The 17,816-nt window shown below is 38.7% G+C and overlaps 1 protein-coding gene across 9 annotated transcripts in view; it reads left to right on the top strand.

Annotated features, from left to right (window-relative positions):
• SEMA6D (semaphorin 6D) overlaps positions 1-11,103 on the top strand; it is an 809,515-nt gene extending 798,412 nt beyond the window's left edge. For 5 of the 9 annotated variants that reach the window (XM_043985488.1, XM_043985491.1, XM_043985489.1 and 2 more), the window contains 6 exons: positions 2,064-2,204; positions 2,311-2,388; positions 2,818-2,879; positions 3,295-3,351; positions 4,974-5,141; positions 7,298-11,103. In XM_043985488.1, the coding sequence (XP_043841423.1) occupies positions 2,064-2,204; positions 2,311-2,388; positions 2,818-2,879; positions 3,295-3,351; positions 4,974-5,141; positions 7,298-8,577 (1,786 nt within the window). In that variant the 3' untranslated portion in view covers positions 8,578-11,103. The remainder of the gene's footprint in view (positions 1-2,063; positions 2,205-2,310; positions 2,389-2,817; positions 2,880-3,294; positions 3,352-4,973; positions 5,142-7,297) is intronic. The other 4 variants (XM_043985492.1, XM_043985493.1, XM_043985495.1 and 1 more) reach the window with 4 other exon arrangements.
• The last annotated feature ends 6,713 nt before the right edge of the window (positions 11,104-17,816 follow it).

Here is a 17,816-nt window from a genome sequence, read left to right as displayed (position 1 = left end):
TCCTGAGGACAGCTAGGTGGTGCAGTGGATAGAGTGCTGGGCTTGGAGTCAGAACACTCATCTTCATGGGTTCAAATCTGGCCAGGGACACTTAGTAGCCATATAACCCTAGGCAAATCACTTAACCCCGTTTGCCTCAGTTTCTTTATCTGTAAAATCAGCTGGGGAAGTAAATGGCAAACCACTTCAGTATCTCTGCCAAGGAAAGCCCAAATGCGGTCATGAAGGAGTTGAGTGAACAACAACAACCTGTCTTCCTAGATACCTAAATTAGTGATGGTTTGGTATGGGAGTGTTCTTTTAACAGAAAAATGTCCCTATATTTTTCATTTTACTGGGTACATGAAGGCAGAGAAGGTGAACTACTGAGCAGGCTAAAAATGGATCTACTCTTGCTTTCACCCGGGGAAAGGGAGAAGTTTTTAACACCACTCCTGTTACATCGCTGAGATATTTTAGGATGGCACATGCTAACCGACAGTTACAAGTGAAAAAAAAGAATTTTTACACATCTGTTTCTGTGTTTTCTTTAACCTCCTATGAAATAAGACCCTTTGGCTACTAGAACAAAAGAGTTGGATTAAAGCATGGTAAAGGATGCTTTTACCATAGCCGTATGAGGATTCAAACCCAGATCCTCTGACTTCAGAGCCATCACTTTCTCTGCTGTTTCACATTGCTTTCATACCAAGATGAAAATAATACATGCATTAAAGTACAAATTCCTTTCCTTGTTCCCTTTAAAAGTTATGTTTCTCTGTTATATATCACCTAAACTACAAAACTGACAATCTTTAAGAACCTTTAGCCAGCTTCAAATTTGATCAACCTTTTTACATCTGTTATCATTACACACACATACACACACCCACCACCTTTGAAACCCATGAGGGAAAAAAAATTGAACAAAAACAGCTGATACTATGACCAAGCTGACAAGGTATATGCTGTCCTGTTTCCCCTCTGGTGTAAGGGAACAGGTATGTTTCCTAATCTGTTTTATGGCATCTTTATTGGTTTTGGCAATGAAACTAAGTCCAACTTTCTTTTACTTGAATTTAAAGAAAAATTTAGAGATGTGTTCATAGAATTTAAACTTTGAAGGGACTTCAGATGTCATCCAGCATAAAGCTTCTTAAACTGTGGGCTGTGATCCCATATGGGGGTCATTTAACTGAATGTGGGGGGTCATAACAATTTGGCAACAGTAAAAGGTTATGTATACCTATTTTATACACCTGTATACCTGGGGTCGCATAAAAATTTCTCAGGCAAAAAGGGGATGGGAGTGGAAAAAGTTTAAGAAACACTGATCTAGCATAACGCCGTTATTTATGTATTGATATTGAACACTTAGGTGGCACAGTGGAGAGAGTACTGGGCCTGGAGTCAGGAAGACTTATCTTTGTGAGTTTAAATCTAATTTACTGGCTATGTGACCCTGGACAAGTCACTTCACCTCTGTTTCTTCATCTTTAAAATGGGAATAATAGCACCTGCCTCCCAGGGTTATTGTGAGGATCAAACACTTAACACAGTGCCTGGCTAGGGTAGGTAGTATATAAATGTTAAATGTTAACAGATGAGGAAAGGGAAGCCCAGAGACATTAAGTGAATTGTCCAAGGCTGTGACATAGGTCAAGTGGAAAAGCTGTGGTTCAAACCCAGAACCTCCTGAATCCTAAATCTGATACTTTTTCATGTTTTTGCTTTCACATGATGATCCATTTGTTCCAAAACATTGTGTTCTCCCTTTCAAAAGTAGAAATTCTGATTCTGTAGCTATTATAGGTCATCAAAACTCTTAAGCTCCTCCTAAACAGTCTTTAGGAACTTTTTATCCAGCCTTGAACATGCCTAACTTGAGCTTGATCATTCTCAGAGAGGCAGAATATAGAACATGTGAATGATTACTTTTCAGAGATGATATCTGCCTAGATTTTTGCCAAGGGATACTCATTCCTCCAGGCTTGCCCAGTTCCAGCAGATAGCTAAAGCCTAAGTACTTGCCTTCTTCTCTGGGCCATGTGGTGTTTGACTTCCAAATGTTTCCTACCAAACAGGTGTAATGCTGAGACTGAAGAGGACAGAAAGGTCATCTCTCTGCAGCTGGATCAAGACCACCACGCCTTGTATGTTGCCTTCTCCAGCTGTGTCATTAGAATTCCCCTCAGTCGCTGTGAGCGATATGGGCCATGTAAAAAGTAAGCTGCCTTTCTTTTTTTTTACTTCACCTGGAATCCACCTACCTGCAGACCTTTGGGTAATGGGAAGAGCCCACACTACCTCCTATTCTCATTTTTTGTACAGATCTTGCATCGCATCTCGTGACCCGTACTGTGGCTGGTTGAGCCAGGGAGCCTGTGGCCGGGTGAAGCCTGGGATGCTGTAAGTGTCCATTGTCACATTAGGCAAAATGTCACTTGTTCCTTTTGATGGTGTGTGAGGCCAAGGCCCTGAACTCTAGTAATATTCAAATAACTTGTCTCTTTTACTGTTATTGGACATAGACAGTAAGACAAGGGCAGGGAAACTCCAACCAGTAAAGGGACATGGGTGTGGAGGAAAAACTTAATATTGTCCTATATCCCAAGCATCCTCATTAACAAGCCCTTCCGCACAGACACTCATTGTAGCAAGGGGATCTTTGTATGTAATGTTGCTTGCTGCTATTGTTGTCTCCCCGCCCCCCCTTTGGAAGCCTTCCTCTATCCTGTCTTTGCTAACCAGTTTTATGTTCTTGGTTCTGCTTTGATTTTCACTTGTACTGCTATGAAGGTTGTTAATTGAGGACTTCTTTGCTTCCCATAACCACAGTGCTGGAGGATATGAGCAAGACACAGAATATGGAGACACAACACAACTTGGGGACTGCCACGGTAAGAAGAGATCACTTGGGCCTCTTGCTGCAGCTCTCAATGACCACAATCGCATGTGGACGTTACTTGACGATCAGCCTTTTATGAAGGACACTGTTCAGTTTTACCACCTAGCATTTAACTGAAAACTTCGCAAAAGCCAAGTTATTTGGTCTTTGGGGATTCAGTAGGGAAGTTTTCCTTTTTTTTTTTCTTTTCCTCTTAACCTCTTAAAACTGCTTAGGAAAGCTACAGAAAAGTATTGGAATAGGGTTTTTTGTTTTTGTTTTTGTTTTGTTTTTGTTTTTGTTTTTTTGTTTTTGGTTTTTGAATTTGCAGTCTCTTATTTTGACTTTTTTCAGTTACTTAGAATTTATAAATTTTTGCTTTCTTTTGGTTACTTTGCACTGATTACTTGTTCCTTTAATTCTTTTAGAAATTTTGCCTACTTCAACTACACCAGATTACAAAATATTTGGCGGCCCAACATCTGGTTAGTTTTTTTTCATTTTTTGAATTAATGACTTTTTCTTTCCTTCAGTTCAGCATTTTTATCTCCTCCCCCTTCTCCTTCCTTTTGCGCAGTTTGGCAACCCTTCATTTTTGTGCTTTGTCTCATAATCCAACTGATGGTAGTGAGAGACTTTGTGTCTTTCTGGACACCTCACCTCTGTAGCCGCATGTTAACAGTTTATCATTGACAGAGACATATCCTTTAAAAAAAAGTGTTTTTTTTTTTAAAGAAGCCTAATTAACATAGACTGCATCTCAGCTGCACGCAAGTCAACCTAGCTTTTTTTTTCCTTCTTCTCCTGCATTGTGAATGTTTCACTTGGCCATCTATGCCCAAGGGATGGCAGAATTTCATTGCCCTCTCCCCTCTCTCTCTTCACCTTTCCCAAGACTTATAAAACAAATATGCATTTGATAAAATGCGTATTTACAAGTTTTAGAAATGTTACAGAGTGTTTCGTGATCATGGAAATCATCAGGCCTTGTGGCCTGATGAGGGCTTTAGCTAATGGATTACAGAAACCAGGCCCTGATATGTTCTGATATCAGTGGGCTGTTTCCACACCTGCATTTGTGTCTTGTCACAGTGCATTGACGTGGGACCATTTGCACCCATCTGAAATGTGATCCTTGAGGTCTTCACCTAAAAGAAGTTTGATTTTTTTGTTTTGTTTTCTAAACTTCCAGAAAATCCACTTAGCTGCTTTCTGTTCTAGGCATGCTAAAACATTTAAGTGGTTTTTGCTTCTACTGGCACTTCTAAAACTCCCTGGCATCTTCATTTCTCAGAGTAAAGGGTGGCAGTCCTGATCCAGGAGGGCATGTTTTATAGGGAAGTAGTCATTGTTTTGCTTGTTGATTCCATTTCTTTTTGCATGAATCTCTTAATTCTCCTGAAGACATTTCTGCAGGAATATGGGGGAACCTTGAGCAAAGTGCATCCAGCCATTGCTTCAGAGTTCTGCTGTTGGGCTATGATCACTCTGGTGGGAGGGGGTGAATAAGCTATAAATTAAGAATTATTCACATCTAAGAAGAACATAACCAGAATTTATGGGTATCCTTCATTTCCTGGGTCAAAAAAAATCTATTTTTCAAATGTATGTAACCACCTATTTTCTAAGCAGATTATACTATTGGTTAAGTTTTCTGAGCTTTAAAAAATGCATATTAGGTTTTTGTAAACCCATATCTGGGGCACATAATATGCATTTTAAAACCTTCCATGAATATGCTTTTGAAAGAGAAAAAAAACAGGAGGAAATTAAATAACTCTCTCAAGGGAAGGAAATAGAAATTAAATAGGGCTGTGACTTTTTTCCCTCTCCTGGGATAACATGAATGACTATGGGGTATTCAATGGGAACTTCCTGTGTTTTTTTATTTTTGAAACATGTTTCATGCTTCCTCTTTAATTTTTGTTCTTCCCTTGAAAGGAAGGGATTCGACTTAGTTTCCTCAGATGCGTTTGTGTGAAGAGCTAGAAGAAGCTTTCTTAGGATATCGCTTACAATTTGCTAAGAAATGCCACAGACTAGTGAGGGGGGAAATTGCTTTTTCCCTTACACACACGCATTAATAAAAATCTGTTTGCCACCACAGACATGGAGGTATCCTCATCTTCTGTTACCACAATGGCAAGTATCCCAGAAATAACACCTAAAGTGATTGATTCCTGGAAACCTAAACTGACGAGCTCCCGGAAATTTGTAGTTCAAGATGAACCAAACACTTCTGATTTTACTGATCCTTTATCAGGTATCCCAAAGGGTAAGGCCTTACCAGGGAATACTTTACAAACTGAGTGGAAACCTGACATTCAATGGCTCTCAGTGCAGGGACACTGGGTCCTGAGGGTGCCTTAATTCCTTTTACTCTTATGGTCCTTGACAAGTGACACTGGAAAAGTTTTAGGTGTCATTGCTTCTGCTACTGTTCTTCTCAGGCCCTTGGGTCTCCTTAGGTTAAGTCTAAATGTGTCCTTTAACAGATGAAACAAATGGACAACTCATAAAGAGAGGGCTGGTGAAATAGCCACATAGATTATACTCATATATTGGATTTCTCCCTGAAAGAGCTAATAATCTCAGAGAGATCGGGCAAGAAATTGGAGGGCCCTTTGAGCAACACCAGAAAACAATGCTCCCTAATTGGTGCCCTCTAAATTAAAAGCAGTTGTGAGATTGTGTCCAGCAACCCAGACTCTTGCTATATTTATTTTGGCACACACACATACATACATACATACACATATGCACATGTGTTTTTCCTTGCTTATGATATCCATAGTAGTTAATGCTTTATAGGAAATAAATAAATGTATGTGTTTATATATACATATATGCACACATCTTTTCTTCGCTTATGATAGCCATATCAATTAATGCTTTAAAGAATTAAATATATGCATGTTTGTGTGTATACATATACATGTACACATATATATGCATTTATTTATATAAATACTTATTTATGTAAAAATAAAGGCATTTACATATAAAATTATGTATGTATAAATTAAATAATATAATCAAATCTATGAAATTATATGTAAATATATATTTTTCTATAAAGCAATAGCTAGTATAGCTATCATAAGCAACAAAATATAGTAACCATTTTCCCATGCCAGTCATTTTTATTATAAGAAATAATAAAAAATATGCTTGCTGGATCCTTTTACTAGATAAATTCTTCTGGAAAAAATTCATACTGTACTATTTATCTAACATGATATCAGGTTTCCAAACAGTTTTTATTTTTTATTAGTGCATTGTCATTTATGATTTCTGTTTGTTGATTTGGGATTTTGTGTTTTCATTTTAATCTGCCATTCATATGTTTCTTTTTATTTTTTTTCTAGTTACTTTCCCCCTCTTATTTTAGTGATCCTTTCATTCTACTTTCTCTTTGATTCTTTTACACAATGCCACTGAAATCTATAATAACTGTGAACATTGACCCCCAAACTAATATTCAAAGGCCTTGGCAACTAACCAAAAGCAAGCAAATCTTAAAATCTCACTCTTCACTCACTCTGGGATAGTTGTGTCTATTGCATGTAACAGAGCTAGGTTCCTCCTTAAACTAACGTTGTTTTGACTGTAGGATGTCTGTGGTTGCATTAAAAATTCCAACAATTACCAACTAATCCACTCTTCTTCTTCTAGGTCTAAGTTAAATATCTCTCTTGAAGAGTCTTGTACTTTGTTGCCTCCCTAGTATATAGTGCCTTTCACTAGACTCTGTGGATTTTTAAAGGAGCATATAATTTAAGAGTACTCCTCAGGTAGGAAGGGAAAATAAAAAGATAACTGGAGCAAACGCACTCGGGGAAACTAGTGACTCTCAGCTGTCCAATGAATGCTTCTAGTGTGTGAACAAAATATGTGTAACTGAATTTTAAAAATTATCATGATTTTATTAGCATGACGTGTATATCGATGTTACTTCATACATTGTTTTTCATAATACCAGCTGCCTTTTGGCATGGATTTGTGGGTTAGGGAGAAAAAAAGTAAGACAAATCCCTTTGTGATTCACTAATTGCCTAGCTAGACAATAGACACCTTCTAACCCCAATTTTCTGGCAGAAATCCTTAGAGTTCCTAAGATTACATAAACTACTTCTGTGATAAATAGTGAGGTGTTGGAGAATGGTAGCCAGACAGGCACTGCATCATTAGGGGATCCTTGTAACTAAGGATAGGCAGGGATGTATAATTCTGATAATAGTCCTTATGGTAATTCTCTCACCTGGGAATCCCATAGTAAAGATGAAAAGTGGTGGGAGCTTATAACTCCAAACCAAGCTTATTAACCCTATGAAAGTAGTTCTGCTTGTAACATGACAATAACCCTTTTTCAAAGCTACTTGCTGGAAGAATTGCCATGCCCTTAACATCTTTCCTGCATATCTATTACAGGTGTAAGGTGGGAAGTACAATCTGGAGATTCGAACCAGATGGTACACATGAATGTTCTCATCACTTGTGTCTTTGCGGCTTTCGTTCTGGGTGCCTTCATCGCTGGGGTGGCAGTTTACTGTTACCGTGACTTGTTTGTTCGGAAATCCAGGAAGATCCACAAAGATGCTGAATCTGCTCAGTCCTGTACAGACTCCAGCGGGAGCTTTGCCAAACTGAATGGTTTATTTGATAGCCCCGTCAAAGAATATCAACAGAACATTGATTCACCCAAATTGTACACCAACCTCCTGACTAGTCGTAAAGAGCTACCACCAAACGGAGATACAAAATCCATGATCATGGACCATCGAGGTCAGCCTCCAGAGCTAGCTGCACTTCCTACACCTGAGTCCACTCCTGTCCTCCAACAGAAGACCCTACAGTCCATGAAAAGCCAGTCTGATAAGGCACATGGTGCTTCAAGGAAAGACACTCCTCAGTTTTTCCCTTCTAGCCCTCCACCCCACTCTCCATTAAGTCATGGGCATATTCCCAGTGCTATTGTTCTTCCAAATGCTACCCATGACTACAACACATCTTTCTCAAATTCTAATGCTCATAAAGCTGAGAAAAAACTTCAAAATATTGATCACCCACTAACCAAATCAAGCAAAAGAGATCACCGGCGCTCTGTTGATTCTAGAAACACTCTCAATGATCTCTTGAAACATCTTAGTGACCCAAGTAGTAACCCCAAAGCCATCATGGGAGATATCCAGATGGCCCATCAGACCCTAATGCTGGATCCAATGGGAAATATGTCTGAGGTCCCACCTAAGGTTCCAAACCGGGAGGCATCATTGTACTCCCCTCCTTCTACTCTCCCAAGGAATAGCCCAACAAAGCGGGTGGATGTGCCCACCACTCCTGGGGTCCCAATGACCTCTCTGGAAAGACAAAGGGGCTATCACAAAAATTCCTCCCAAAGGCACTCCATATCAGCTATGCCTAAAAACTTAAACTCACCCAATGGTGTTTTGTTATCAAGACAGCCTAGTATTAGTCGTGGAGGGTATATGCCTGCCACAGGAGGTGCAAAGATGGACTACATGCAGGGAACACCAGTCAGTGTTCACCTGCAGCCTTCTGTCTCTAGACAGAGCAGTTATAGCAGTAATGGCACCCTCCCTCGGACGGGAATAAAGAGGACACCATCCTTAAAACCTGACGTGCCACCAAAACCCTCGTTCGTTCCTCAGACTACATCAGTCAGACCGCTGAACAAATACACCTATTGAGACTTGTATGTTCTTTCCTGGGTGTTTTAGCCTGTACTGGTTGTAGGGATGATATTGGGGGGTGGGTACCTTAAGACAAGAGACTCACTTGTATTTAAAGAGAACCAAGTGGCCAAAGAAACTGCTTGACTTTGGCAGCATCAGAACTTGCCACATGTAGCTACTGCAAGGCTTCAAAGTACTTGCTTAAAACAAACAAACAAAAAAACAAAGGAAGGTGCTGGTCATTCCATTTCTTTTGTTTGGAGTTAAAGAGGTGTAGCAATGGGGCTACTTTACCATTATAAATAACGAATACAGTACTCAGAAGAATCTGTAAGCAAATACTTGAAAATGGGTTCATTTTAGACTGCCGTGATGTGTGGTCTTCCCATTAAATGTGAACATTTAATATGTATGCATTCACCTTGCCTCTTGCACAAATGTCAAAAAAAGGATGGTAATGTCTCCAAGAAATGAACTTCTAGATTACCAAGCAATTTGCTGAAAATTCAGTCTCTGGCCCAACTGTAGCATTTTTTTTCACATGTGGCATTTTGTCTGTGCCACTAACGAACTGTGTTATGATTGTGCACATGCTTATGCACATGTGTGTGCGTGTGTGTGTGTGTGTGTGTGTGTGTGTGTGTGTGTGTGTGTGTGTTGTGTATACACTAGGATCGACTTAGGTACCCATTGCATCTTTTTATGCTATGGAATTGTTTACATTGAGCATGACTGAACAACAGACACCAATGTCTTTGTACGGCAGTCCACTGGGTTGAGCTTTGAGATAGAAAATGGAGCCAGGTTTCAGGTGATTAGCTGGAATGATGTGGGACCCAGTGCCAGAATGTAAAAAACCTAAGGAACTTTGTGCTGCTATTCATCCGACCGTCAATTATGATCTTGCCAGTTTTGAGGGATAGAGGTATTAAAGATGAGTCCATGGTTTTTCCACCAGTATTTGGTAGTTTGAGCTACCTGTCCACTGTGAATCCAGACCCCAGTTATTCTACAAACTTTGGACATACCAATGCAAAGGTTATGCTTTGGTTCTGTTCAATATTACCCTATAGAAAATTCTTCTTCCCTTGTCCTATCCTCCTGTACTCTCATTCATTCCCCCCATCCCTTCCCCCTTTTTTTTTTTAAAGTATGTGAGAAACTCAACAACATTTGGCCCTACAGAAGCAGTCTGAAAAACTTAACAGTAGTGCAATCATTTTGTTTATGTTGTGTTATGTGAAGATTTTTCTCCAAAGTCATGCAGGTTATGACAATTTGCTGTAAATATTATGTGTGGGTTTACCTGAATCTGTGCATTTTGTGCCTTATTCATGAGAATGGTAAAAGTACTAGAATCTGTCCGGTGTTCTCACTATCGCACATCATTTTCTGAGTGCCAGTTGTATTTCTCAACTAGCACCTGAACAGTTTTTTGTTTTTTTGGGTTTTTTTGTTTAAAAAAAATCATAAAATGATCCAGAACAATTAATGGTTAAAACTTACACACAAATACACAGAAACCAGTCCAACCATATGGCTGCGGCCCATCCTTTGCCATGATGAACATTCCACTCCTGTTTTCCTCCAGATGAAATACTTAGAATGTGAAATTAAATGAGGTTTCCAGGGTAATGTGACACCTGCCGAGATCTTGTAAAGGAGATCGTTTATGCGGTTTTACTGAAACCACTAGCAGTTGAGGATGTGCCTCACCGATGACTGTTTTAGTTAACACATTGCTTATTGAAACTAATGTAGAAAGAACCAAGGCAGAGAGCGCTGGTGGATTATTAGGACAAAGAAAAAAAATTTCAACTAGTATCTTGAGATAAAGCTGATTTCTATTACATTGTGGGTGTTGGGGGAGGAGAATTTTGCCGAAGGCCAAGGTTTTTTGTTTCTTGGTTTTTGTTTTTTACTTGCAACACAGAATGATGCAATTATTCTTTTCCTTAAAGGATACTGCTTGATAAAGAGCATTATTTCCCGAGAACTCTGGAAACCCCAAAGCTTTCGTCTTTGTTCTTAAAAAATTTCAATAGTGGAACTAAATTATTGTAGATTAATAATGAATTAAATCAACCAACCACCACCAACAAACACTGCTCAGTTTACCCACAACAAATGTTTGTTTGAATTCACTTTACCAATATTAATCCAGACTTGTGTAAAACTGAAACAATACTTGTGCGTGAGCCCTGATAACTTTCTGTAACATTGTGCTGCCTTGTAGAGTGTAATGTGAGTTCTATCAGTATTTATGTTGAAATTTCTAACATTCAATCTAGTCTCAATTCTGTTAATTTAATTTTTTTAAAAAAATGCTTTATCTGTTTGTGCAAAGGTAAACACAGATTGTATCTTTTTTAATGGTACGGCATAAAAAAAGTAACCCTAAATTGAAGTTACTCTATACTGTTTTATAGAGTACTTTAACATGTATAGATATCTTGTAAACTTGTATTGTGGATGTGTAAATACTATGTACTTTGGGTTTTTAACACCGCATGTAAAGTCAAAATAAACTATTCAACTCGATTGAATAACTGCCTGTTATTAACATAGGGGATAGGGACCGGACCTATGACATTATTGGTATACGATAAAGAAACTCCCTCTACCAATGGTTGGCCCAGTGGTCATTTTAGGATGCTGCTCAGAGTACTGTGGGACTAAGTTACTTGCCCAGAATCACACTAGTCAGAAGCCAGATTTGAACCTAGGACTTCTTGTCTCCAAGGCCAGCTCTCTGTTCATTACTTCACACAGTGTAATGCATCTGGTCCAAAGGCTACTTTATGACAAAAAGAACATGTCACAGTTTAACTCTGCATATATTAAAAAGGTTTAATCAAAAAGATTTCCTTAACTAGAAATATTTACTATCATTCTAAATGAATGCTACCATGACCTACCATTATGTCTCAGGGGCCTAAAGATATCTTCTTACTGTGTAATGTTGTTGAGACGCCTAAATTAAGCCAGATGTGTTACACAAGCATTATAGTGACTCCCGGGGCATGGATATTTTGAAAAACTCATGCTTTGATATTCCCATACACAATTTTTTTTTGTAATTTCATTTCAAAATTATAGCTGGCCAGTTGGGTTCCCGTGAATGTTCCATCTATGTAGAGGTACCTTCTAGTCAGATGAAAGTGAAAATAAATGATGAAAATAAAGATTTGGAAGTTATTTATGAAGAGGTAAGAGTTATTGAGTTTGTAATTAAGATTGTGGATTAGATAGAGGTTGGAGGGTTCTCTGACCCTACATGTAGCATGGTACTGGGAACTTTTCTCTCTTGCAAAAATGTTGCTTTTCCCTCTCACAAAAAAGAGAGAGAAGGGGAGGGAGGGAGAGAGAGAGAGAGAGAGAGAGAGAGAGAGAGAGAGAGAGAGAGAGAGAGAGAGAGAGAGAGGAGAGAATTTTAGAGTTATTCATAGCTACCTACTCCAAAGAGCAGGAAGTTTTTTCACTTTAACCCCTTTAGCATTGGGGAAACATGGTAGTAAGCACCACACTGTCTACTAGGACATATATGGTTGATTTCCTGAATGTTAAGTCTGAAAGAGTTCAGAGATTTGCTGCATTGATAGCACTCAACCCCCAAGACTCTCATTATATGCTCTAAAGGAAAGATTTTTGGTTTTAAGGCTTTGCCACTTAACCTGTGCAACCTTGAACCATAGCGCTTGACTTTTATATCTTTTGAATAGAGGGGGTTGGATTAGATGGCCCCTAAATTCTCATCCAGTTTTAAGCTGATGGTCCTTTTCTCTTAGTGTGTGACTGAGAGTACTGAGGATGAGCTTCAAGGGCTATTCTCAATCTGTCAATTAGCAAGCATTTAAGCTCCTACTATGCGCCAGGCACTGCTAGGCACTAGGAATACAGTGACAAAACCAAACAGCCCCTGCCTGAAGAAGCTTACATTCTATTGAAGGAAGCAATAGACAACTATACAGCTACATACAAACTTGATGCAAGGTGATGGGTGTGGCTAGAATGTATTAGGAGCTGAAGAATGCCAGGAAAGGTTTCACATAGAAGGCAGCATTTGAGATGAGTCTTGAAATAAACTCGGAATTCTAAGGGGCCAAGGTGATCATGGAGTGTTTTTGAAAATGGAGAATGCCCAGGGCAAAGGTACAGAGATAGCATATAGAGTGCTATGTCTGAGGTACAACAAGAAGGCCATTACATGTGAGGGGAGGGGATGACGTGCAGGAGGCTGGAAACACAGATCGGGGCCAGGTTGTGAAAAGTTTTCAATGCCAAATAAAGTAGTCAGTATTCTTAGGGGCAAGGGGGAGGAAATCAGGTTTTTAAGTAGGGGAGTAATATGGCCAGACTAGCTCTTAGAAAAACACTGGTGGAGGATGTGTTGGAGTGGAATAAAAATTGAGGCAGGAAGATAATTTAGAAGACATACAATAGCCTGCATGATAGGTGATAAGAGTTTGAATTAGGATGGCAACTGTGTGGGAAGTGAGAAGGGCACAGATGAGAGATATCCTTGAGGTAGAAATAACAAGTCATGTGGGATGAGAGAATAGACAAATGAATAAGTATCAGATGCTTAACTTGTGCCAGACACTGTGATAAGGGCTGAGGTTATAGATACAAAAACAAAAACAGTCCCTGCCCTTAAGAAGCTTACATTAAAAAAAAATGTTTTTTTAGGTCAATTGGGGTTAAGTGACTTGCCCAGGGTCACACAGCTAGTAAGTGTCAAGTATCTGAGGCCAGATTTGAACTCAGGTACTCCTAAATCCAGGGCTGGTGCTTTATCCACTGTGCCACCTAGCCTCCCTTCTCCATGTATTTTTAAAGGAAGGAGGAAAGAGATGTTAACTTTTCTTGCCCACTTACCTGCCTCAGGAACAGAAAGAAGGGCAGGGTCACTTGATTGTCAAGGATGTGGAGAGGAATAAAGTGTAAGAATATTTGAAAGGTAGGAAGTAGCCAAGTTGTGCAGGAATTTAAAAGTCAAAGATTGGAACTTATATTTGACCATAGAGGTGATTAGGGAACTTTGGAAGTTGTTTAGTAAAAGGAAGGCTTACATTTTAGGAACATCACTTTGACAGGTGAGTGGAGCATGGATTGGGGAAAGCCTTGAGTCAGGGAGATTAACTTGTAGGGTATTGTAATAGTCCAGGTGTAAGGTGATGAGAGCCCACCCCAAGCTAAGTGATGCAGTAGATAGAGTCCCAGGCCCAGAATCAGGAAGACACATCTTCCTGAATTTAAATCTGGCCTCAGACACTTACTAGCTGTGTGACCCTGGGCAAGTCATTTAACCCTGTTTGCCTCAGTTTCCTTATCTATAAAATGAGATGGTGAAGGAAATGGCAAACCACTCCAGTAATTTTGCCAAAAAAACCCAAACTTTGAAGAGTTGGACACCCCTGAAATGACTGAATGACAACAATAGTGTTCCAGTCACTATGCTGATTTCTGGAATATAAAGCTGAAAAACAGGCAACAGACCCTGCTGTTGAGGAGCTCATATATTGCTGGAAGATAAAACCAATGCAAAGATAATCAAATACAAAATAATTTCAAGGAAAGAGAGAAAATGTGAGAGTTCTTATGTAGAAAGTTCTTATGTACAACTAAGTTGTACTTTGAAGGAAGCTAGGAATTTTATGATTCAAAGGTGACATTCTAGATGTCAGGGACCACCTGCATAAAGAATCCTAAACAGGAAAGGACTGTTCTGGATGGGAAATAGCTAACAGATATATAAGATGTATAAGAACAGAGTCTAAGAGGGAGGAATAATATGAAATGACTTGAAAGGGAGCCATATTGCAAAAGGCTTCTGTTAAAATTGTATCTCATCCTGGTGACCCTAACTACCCCTCCCCTCACTTCTAGTTAATTTAGGAAGTTTATAACTAGCCAGTATAAGGGGCTAATAGCAGGAAGTCGGATTGCAAAGGGGAACCTGTAAGTCAGGAACAAACCGTCCCAAAGATGCTCAAAAGAGCATGATTTATAAATTGTATCATATACCAACCACAATTCACATCTCGGTGATATGCGCTGAATCAGGGAAGCCATCTGGGCATTGCTGTCAGGGTCTTTCGGTCCTGTGATATCTAAATCCCAGACCGATTCCAAGCAATAAAGCAGATCACCAAATGGTACTGATCATTTTGAGATGATGTGAACATGTTGATTTTAAAGTTTTACTCACAACTCTGAAATGATTTGGATATGTTAATGAACTGACCACAAGGTGGCACAGGTAAGAGTCTGTTTCCCCCCCAAACCCTATAAAATGAGACTTCAAATTCCTGTCCTTCCTTTGACCCCAGCCCTCTTCCCTCTCTATCAGGGCCATGCTGACTAGGGTTTCCAACTTTAATCCATGGCTACATGAGTGATTGTCTCTGCTTCTCCCCCTCCCTTGTTCTCCTCTGCCTGCCTTCCTTCACCACCCAATCCTCTGACCCCAAGCTGTCTGCCTCTATACCCCTTTAGCCACTTGTATTTATTTTCTGTGCTATCTGCCCCAATACCCTCTGTGGTTATTAAAGTGTGATTACAGCTCCATTTCCCACTACCATGAAGGTCTTTCCCGGCAAGCATCCAAAGAACCGGGTGTGCCTACTTCCATTTCATAATTTCATAAATTAATGATCAATTCAAGGCTTTAAATGCCAGAATGAAGAATGGGAATTTTATCCTAGTGCTAATAGGGAGCCCCTTAAGATTTTTTTAAGTAGTTTTTGTCAGATGACAGTAGAAAACAAATATTTGTGGGGAATATTAATATTAAGGTGGCAGGGGTAGAGTTTAAGTTGTCATGGTTATAATCATATAATCCCCTTACTCAATGGTGTCTATTTTTTATTCTACAAAACCCTTACGAAGATGACAACAAATATTGTGAACCTCCAGGCTAATTTAATATAGTAATCGATAGTCTTTTATATTTATTCCCTAAGGGCTTACAGTAAATACAATGGGAACTTTTGCCCCCAAAAGCTCCAGAGTAAAATGTACATTATATAATTATAATTATTTATTCAACTTACAATTATTGAAACATTAAATATAAAACTAAAAGACTAAAATAAATATGAATATTTTATGTAAGACATTCTATGAGAATTAAGAGTATTATAGCATGGCGGCTAGGTGGCACAGGGGATAAAGCACCAGCCCTGGATTCAGGAGTTCCTGAGTTCAAATCCAGGCTCAGACACTTGACACTTACTAGCTGTGTGACCTTGGGGAACTCACTTAACCCCCATTGCCCCACAAAAAAGAGTATTATAGCAAGACCTCATATACTTATTATTATCCACAAGACTTCATATTTAATTTCTTCATTTAAAAAATGTTGTTGAATATAAATATCACTTTAATGAAATGAGTTACAACTTGGAAGATGTTTAACATAACATAATAATCACATTTAATTTAATTTCAATGCAGGACTTTTTTACCTAAGTGAATGTAACATTTGGCTCAAGGTGAGACAAATACAGTCTTCAATCTGTTTCTACAGTGAGTTCATTTTTATATTTTGATTTTAATTTTTTTTTTACGGGGCAATGCGGGTTAAGTGACTTGCCCAGGGTCACACAGCTAGTAAGTGTCAAGTGTCTGAGGTCGGATTTGAACTCAGGTACTCCTGAATCCAGGGCCGGTGCTTTATCCACTGCGCCACCTAGCCGCCCCCTTATATTTTGATTTTAAAACAAAAATAAAGTAAAAATGTTTGCTCACACAAATATGTGGTAGAAATGGTAGGCAAATTATGCAAGCTGTCTTGCTGATTTTTAAAAAACATTAATAGAAATTTAGTAAAAGAAAATAAATAGTTAGGTATCATAAAGTATTTACTTTTCTAGTGGTTAATAACAAGCACTATATAAAATGGTAAATATACTTAAAGTTAAATTTCAGGGGCAGATAGGTGGAACATTGGATGGAGCGCCAACACTGGATTCAGGAGTACCTGAGTTCAAATCCGGCCTCAGACACTTGACACTTACTAGCTGTGTAACCCTGGGCAAGTCACTTAACCCCCATTGCCCCAGGGAAAAAAAGTTAAATTGCATATATTGCTATATTTTTGAACAACTTTTATACATAAGTTTACCTTTGTAAGGAAAGAATCTCTTCAGATTTGACTTTCTTCTCTTCTGCTATTGGCTCACTGGCTATATTCTCATAGAAACCCTGCTGCATGATGGAGCACTGTTGCCAACCTATTCATTTGAAAATCCACCAGATAAAAAACTTGGTAACATAGGTAAAGGATGTCAGGCAAAAGTCTTAGTACTTTAATAATAAGCAATATGAGATTTCTTTCTGCAAAACATTTGTGATGGTCCAAGATGGTTTCAAGATGGTTTATAACATACATTATTATATTTCTATTTATTATAATTATTATAAGATGGCTTATAATATACATGACCAACAATCATAGCATTTATTTGCTCATCAAGAACACAAATATTCATAAAATTTGGAACATGTGACTACACAGCTGATGAGTTATGATTACACTGTAAGAAGGGATTGAGAGAGCTACTCTGATGTAGTATAAAGAAAGCAAATTAGAGTGTGTTCATGCATCTTACCATCTGTTAGAAATTGGTCTGCACTTGAATGTTGAATACTTATGGTGGTTTGGAAACAATTTGATGGCAGGTTAAAAAACTGCAAGAACACATTGCACTTAATCAAATTTGTCAATTTGGTGTAATTACTGAACAAACACCAAAAACTTTGTGCACATACATGATCATGATGGTTTTGAGTCATTGCAAAAACAAACTTATAATGCATTAAACATGAACATGCTTATTGTCTCAGAGGAAGAATATATTTGTAAAATAATCAGTTAATTATTTATTGCTTGAGGCACTATTAAATAATTCTTATCATGAACCCCTTAGAACATCATTACTAAATATAAACTATTATTCTTTTTTTCCCTTTTGTTTGTGGGGCAATGAGGGTTAAATGACTTGCCCAGGGTCACACAGCTAGTAAGTGTCAAGTGTCTGAGGCTGGATTTGGACTCAGGTCCTCTTGAATCCAGGGCCAGTGCTTTATCCACTGCACCACCTAGCTGCCTCTCTAAACTATTATTCTTATTAAATGAGATTTGGGTCAATGTAGTTTTCCTAAACAGGGTCCAGAACACCTGGAGTAAGAAACTTCAGAAAACTCTGAGGGCGGCAAGCTATCATTAAGAGATTGAGTACCAGGACTTA

The sequence above is a fragment of the Dromiciops gliroides genome, chromosome 2 (assembly GCF_019393635.1).
Source record: "Dromiciops gliroides isolate mDroGli1 chromosome 2, mDroGli1.pri, whole genome shotgun sequence".
In the NCBI taxonomy this organism is placed as follows: Eukaryota; Metazoa; Chordata; class Mammalia; order Microbiotheria; family Microbiotheriidae; genus Dromiciops; species Dromiciops gliroides.
The sequence above is the reverse complement of the archived record's forward strand: the minus strand, read 5'-3'. Positions and strand labels throughout refer to the sequence as shown.